The sequence below is a fragment of the Andrographis paniculata genome, unplaced genomic scaffold (assembly GCF_009805555.1).
Source record: "Andrographis paniculata isolate CXL003 unplaced genomic scaffold, ASM980555v1 Contig52END, whole genome shotgun sequence".
In the NCBI taxonomy this organism is placed as follows: domain Eukaryota; kingdom Viridiplantae; phylum Streptophyta; class Magnoliopsida; order Lamiales; family Acanthaceae; genus Andrographis; species Andrographis paniculata.
In genome coordinates this window covers 2778925-2785549 of record NW_026137587.1, presented here as the reverse complement: position 1 = coordinate 2785549, position 6625 = coordinate 2778925, and the positions used below count along the sequence as shown (strand labels likewise).

At 35.1% G+C, this 6625-nt stretch overlaps 1 protein-coding gene across 11 annotated transcripts; it reads left to right on the top strand.

Moving 5' to 3' along the window:
* The first annotated feature begins 859 nt into the window (after positions 1-859).
* On the top strand, positions 860-6208 carry LOC127254805 (inositol polyphosphate multikinase alpha-like). 11 transcript variants are annotated; one of them, XM_051280088.1, is made up of 4 exons: positions 863-1024; positions 1240-1597; positions 1746-2101; positions 5033-6208. In XM_051280088.1, exons 3-4 carry the CDS (start codon positions 2053-2055, stop codon positions 5962-5964), a joined length of 981 nt encoding a protein of 326 aa, XP_051136045.1. In that variant the 5' UTR covers positions 863-1024; positions 1240-1597; positions 1746-2052; the 3' UTR covers positions 5965-6208. The 11 variants fall into 11 exon arrangements, with proteins under 11 accessions (XP_051136044.1, XP_051136049.1, XP_051136045.1 ...); XM_051280089.1 differs by lacking the exon at positions 1240-1597 and adding an exon at positions 1132-1188; XM_051280087.1 differs by lacking the exon at positions 1240-1597 and having other exon boundaries at positions 860-1024.
* The last annotated feature ends 417 nt before the right edge of the window (positions 6209-6625 follow it).

The window sequence follows — 6625 nt, the reverse complement described above, 5'->3', positions numbered from 1 at the left end:
AAATTTTTTCACTTATGAGACTAATTTGCGACAGATTCCACTTACCGGACTAAAATGATAAAGGAGTCCAATTACGGGAAAAAAAAACAGTTTACCCAAATAATTTATTTTATATTTTTTACCCAATGAAAATCATGCGTGAACCTTCTACACTATTCTTGCAGCATTCTTGCTATGGAATGTAATCAACTTCTTGTTTTAGTTTTTCATTTTATTTTCAAGTGTGACTCAGTTTTCTAAAGAAGGTAAGAACGTGTGATGAATTTGCTCTAAGGTTTGGTAAAAATAGAACAACTCGTGGAATTTGACTTTTGATTTTATTATTTTAATTTTTTTTTTTAAATATCAAATTAAAAAATATTTTTATTTATTATATTATACTAAAATATAATTTTTTACATTCAATATATCATATCAATATATATTTATATCACATTAAACAACTATTTCATTTAAAATTTGACTATTCAAAACCAAAACTCAAAATCAAAATTTCACAAATAAATACACCCATAATTTTTTTTAATATTGCAATTATTATTTAAATAAAAAATTAACTTTTAAAAAAGCACATCTCAATAAAATTTTATATTTTAATTTTAAATTTTATTTTGATATTTTTATTTAATCTTTTAAAAAATACTAATATTATAAAAATTACATACTTAAAAAATAAAATAAAATCAATCATCAAATAAATAGAGCCATAGCCTTTATTTCCATAAGTATCACACCCCAAAGGTTCAAAATAATATATGCAAATAATCAAGGGGCAAAAGTCAAATCTACTTAAAATATAACACTTGCTTTATAAATTTAACATGTCAAAGTCAAGCGGCGGAAAGTTTATTTATTCATAATTAAATAACAGTTCTAAAGCTGCAGCCGGTAATCTAGAGTAGGCCGTTGTCACCTTTTCGGCTTTGCCCCTTTCCTCTCGATTGATCATATATTTGATGTCGATTCTCGTTGTTTTTTACTGACCTAATCCAGAAGTTGGCTGATCTCAATTACCGGAGACAAGGTACAGTTATAATATTGGTTTTACTTTCCTTCTTTGCTTTATGCATCTGATCTGGAGATACTTCTACTCGGTGAACGATTTGATTTTGAATATTCTGTTTATTGTAGTTGAACTTTGAGAGATCTCGTTTCAGAATCACAGATTTGATTTTGTTCTTATCGCATGTACGTAAGTAGTGTTTGTTGATTTATTTATCATTATTTTATGTTTTTTAGGTTGGGATTCGCATTTTGGTATAAACTGGGGAGATTCAAGAATTTAATTTCTGTATATTGAATTTGTTAAACGAGGAAGATGATACAACAAACACCATATAAAATGCTAAACGAAAAAGGATTCTAATCCTAACAACTTCTAACAACCCACTGGGTGGACCAAAGAAACACCCAAGCGAAACAAAATAAAATTAGAACAAAAGGGCCTAAGGGACATTGTTGTTCTTAGCGCATATGCTTCTCTGAATCTGAGGCGCCATCTTTGCATCTTCCATAACTTGACAGCTCTTTCACCACCCCCCCCCCCTCCCGACTGTCCAAAGCCTGGTATGACGGTGGTTTAACAATGGTTCTGTAGGTAACGTGGAGTTTCCTCTATACATGATTCAATGTGATGAGTAGAAAATTGCATTGTACTAAGTGACATTCTATTTCAATGTGCTTTGTTTTCTCATGAAATTTCTTCCTGATTTCTTGCAATGTGAATGGCTGATTGGTTATCACAGTGAAGATTAATTGGCAGTGAGACAGTCACCTTCAAGCCATTGAGGATGCAGGAAATCTAAAGAAGTTCAAATGTTGCTTGGCTTCAGTTGAAGAGATGCTCATGGTTGACTATTTCTTTGCTTTCTAAGAGATGAGATTGGGTCCAATGAATATGCAAGTAACCAGTTATAGATGTCCGAGAGTCAGGGCAAGTGCCACAATCCGCATTGTAGTAAGGCTCCAACTGAAGTGAGGAAAATCTGCATCAAACACACGACCATGATTAATTGTTAAGAGATGAAGAGCAACTTTCCGATATGATGATGTATGCCTGTCCATGAATTGACTTACCTATGTCTTGCAAATGCAACATCAGGTATGGAAAAGTTCAAATATAGTAATCTTCCTACAAGCTTGCGGTACTGAGATGGCTCAGTGAGTTTATCACTATCTTCCATGAATAACTTCAATCGAGCTGGCAAAGGAGTGGACACTGAATTTGCATCTAGCATTTTCATGTCCTTCAATATATCAAATATGTATTATCTTTGAGATAAGACTAAACCATTCTTTTGATGTTTGAGCTCTATGCCAAGAAAAAAACTTGCCTCTCCCAAATCCTTAATAGTAAAAGTCTTATGTAGAAAAATTTTCCCTCGCCCCTGGTTTCTTGTGGTAGCCTGGTGGAGTTTTGAGAAACAGTTTTTCTTCTAATGTATCATGAAGAAATACATATTTAACATCTACTTGTTGAATAATCTATCCTTTTGAGATAGCTATGGCTAACAAAAGCCTTACCGTGACACTTTTAGTCACAGGTGCATAACAATCATCATAATCAACCCCATGTACTTGCAACTAACCTTTTGCCACCAATTTTGCCTTGAATCTATTTATAGAACCCTCCTTATTCCTTTTATTCTGAACATCCATTTACCACCCCCCTTGCTTTCATGCTTCACAAGGATAGGCTAATTCGTAGTCTCATTAGCCTCTAATGTCTTTATCTCTTCATTCATAGCTTCTATCCGTTCTTGTTTTTTAGCTTCCTCTTGAGTAAGTGCAAGGCTATTGCGCTACATTTTCAAGTGTGCCATATGCACTCACATTAATCTTTCATCCAACATGGCTAAGTATACTATCTTCAACCAGTTTTTTAACAGATCCAGAGATGATATCCTTGGATGAAATGGAGGATTCTAGGACAGAAAAAGATTATGAGGTACCTTTATGTGTCTTTTTCTCCACAGTTGGAGCAGTGGTAGAACTGCAAGTCCCGAAGATTCATTCTTTTTACTTGATCATCTTCAAATAGCCTCGTTGGGCTAGAAAACACATAGGTTTGCTGTAGATTACATGAGATGCTGAGTGATATGTTAAGTCTGGAAATATATCTTCATAAAAGACAACAACCCTTGTGATTAGGATTTTGTTCGACTCAAGATCAAACACCTTATATGCCTTTGTGCCTATCCTAAAAAGACGCCTTAACAACTTTTTTTCTTTTTTTCTCAAACTTGGACTATGAAGGATCAGTATTTGATGCATAACATAAACATTCAAATACTCTTACATATTCCAAGTTAGGAGCGAACCCATGGAGTACCTGATAAGCTAAATTCCAATTGCTGAGGGGAGTAGGAAGCAAATTTATGACGTAGATTGCCACAAGAAGAGCTTCTCCCCAAAATGTAAGCGAAAGCCCTGAGTGAAATAGCAGGGGCCTCAATCACTTTCAAGAATTTTTGGTGTTTTCTCTAACTCTTCTATTCTATCGTGGCCCATAGGGTCAAGACCTCTGATGTAAAATTCCATTTTCATGCATCAAATTCTGGAAGCTATGGCTCAAGAACTCTACCTCATTGTCTTTCCTTATATTAACCTTGGTTTTATATTGTGTTTGCACAAGTCTAATAAAGATAAAAAAGTATAATAAAGGTACTTATACTGTGGTCATCTACAATTATTAAGAAATATTTGCTACCATGTTGATGTCTGACTATAAGGACCTCATATATCAACATGAATCAAAGCACGCATAATGAATTTTGGTAATTGCTTAAAGGGACATAGCCAAGTACCTTAGCTCCTCCTTCATTTTATTTTTTTTTCATTTTTGTGAAGTAGGTGGCCAAGTTCAGCCCACCTTGAGATAAGTCACAGATTTCCCTTTGAAGTCGGTAGATAAGAGGCCTATTGCACTGGACGAATCTCTCTTTGAGCAATTCGCACAATTCATGACTGGTGCTCACACACCCAAAGGCATCAGTCAAGTGGGGTGCGATTGAGTAGAGAATCCATTGTAGTATCATGTTGTTAGTATTTCTCCAAACAATGGCTGAACTGCATAATTTCCTTTTGCAATCAAAGCAGGGATAATGCCCCTGCTCCACAACAGGTAGTTAGTATCATTGAGTGAGTAATAATTAAGCTCATACCAGGTTGGTCAGATGGATGTAGCTCAAGTGTGCCATCGTTAAAATGGGATGGTGAAAAGATTGAGGATTAAAGATGATATGTGAAGGATGGTTAAAAGAAGACTTAATGAAAAAAAGTATTAGAGTGGTGGAGGAGGATTGGAAAAGGGTCACAGTCTCACAGATTATCACACAAACAATAACCCTTGCCTTTCTTTTCCTGCTTTGTTTATTTTATTTTCCTGCAAGTTACTTTGTTCATCTAATTGCATGCATTTTATTTATGTAATTTGCCTCTATTCCCTCTAATTTGTCTTCCTTTTTACTTTATTTTTGTTGTTTTCATTTGATTTCATGTATTCGATCTAATATTCACTAAACCAAGCTCAGAGGCTTCCTTTATTTTGACATGGGTGGACCATCTGTATTTGGCCCCTTCATTTTGGAAATTTGACAGTCCTACTGTGAATAAGGGATTGAAGCCTTTTTGCTTTACTGTAACTTTGTTTATTTTCTCTATTAATCTTATTTCCGTTGGATTTCATGTCAATGTTTCCTGATGAGCGAGTATTTTCTACCATATTCATGGTTTCATATGCTTGTTTACTACATGATTTTCTTAACTTATCTCCACATGTGAAAGATCAAAGTAAAGTGTGAAAAAATAGCAAAATTTCTCTTTGATATTCTGCTTTTCATCATTTGCAAAGAAGAACACTTGTATTATATGGTTCTTGTAGCATTTAGATATTATCAAAGACCTTATATTAGCCAGTGTTTTATTGTTATTCGTTGAAGACAGGATTCTTATTACTCTTATAGTCTGCAGGCATTTATCTGATCAGGTACAGTGAAGAGATTGATTAATGAGTGAAACTTCCTTTTTGCAGTCATGCTTAAAGCTCCTGATAATCAGGTTGCAGGGCATCAAGCTCGTAATGGAAATCTAGGACCACTAATTGATGATTCAGGCCGTTTCTATAAGCCTCTTCAGGGAGATGAGCGCGGTTCTAAAGAAGTTGCTTTCTACACTTCCTTCTCCTCGAATACTAAAGTTCCAGATCACATTGCCCGATTCTTCCCCAAGTTCCACGGCACTCAGCTTCTCGAGGCATCTGATGGATCCGGCATGCTTCCTCATCTTGTTTTACAGGATCTTACTTTTGGCCGGGTCAATCCATCTATTGCAGACATTAAAATCGGTGCAATGACTTGGGCACCACAAGCACCGGAGGACTACATCCAGAAGTGTATGAAAAAAGATCGAGAAACTACAAGCCTTGTGTTTGGATTTAGGCTGTCTGGGATGCAAGTCTTTGAGAGCAAAGAGTCGGGATTTTGGAGGCCAGAGGGGAGGAGAAAGATTCAAACACTATCACTGGATTGCATGAAATTGTATCTGAAGAAGTTTGTCTCTTCCAACACGTCCAAGATGTCGTTGGATCTGAAACCTGATTGTGCTTTTGCATCAACTGTATATGGTGGCTCGAATGGCATCTTATCTCAATTACTGGAGCTGAAAGCATGGTTTGAGGATCAAACTATTTATCATTTCTATTCTTGCTCCATTCTGATGATGTTTGAAAAAGAGCTTGCATTGACCGGCAAAAATCCCCGCCCGGAGATCAGGCTTGTTGACTTTGCTCATGTTTACGAAGGCAATGGCATCATTGATCATAACTTCTTAGGTGGACTTTGCTCTTTAATAAAGTTCACCTCCGAGATCTTGACTACCCCGGAAGAATCTTATGGCGATGGTTTGATGACGGGAGATGCTCGAACATCCCATACTTATTCTGAAAATAAAAATGGCCGGGTTTGAAATTTGAATTCGCCGATGCATCATCAAGGTTCGGAAGCTACCCGAAAATGGTTTATGATCAGCATCTTGAATGCTTTTTAAGGTATGAACTCTCTTCCAACTCTTCTCCATGAATGTTCCTGTTGATGTCGTTAAAATTTAGTTTGTTGGAGCTAAATGGTAATTGCTTTGCAAAATTTTGAGCTTTATGGATTATGATGTATTTACATGGTCGAGATCCTTAATTTCACCAATGCGTTATTCATATTTAGAGGTGGCATATGGGGCCGCCGGTTTTTTTTTTTTTTAACTAAATTTTATGAGAATTGAATTTGTGACATAATATTAGCATATTTTTTAATTTTTAATATAAATTTATTTGTTAGCATATTTATAAAATTATTCTTTAAAATTATATTTAATTTATAAATAGAGTCGGGTCAGACATAACTAGGATGCGTTTGGCAATTAACTGATAGCTTTTAGCTGTTAGCTTATTCTGGTTTGACCAGATAGCTTATTCTGGTTTGACCAGATAGATTTAATTAGTGGTTTGTATTAATCTGTTCGGTAAAACGACATTAGCTTTTTGTACATAAAATAAAATGACTAGGACATTGATATGTTATTTTTTAAAATATCTAATTCTGTTCATTGGTTTGAAATTTATGAGAATTTTTGT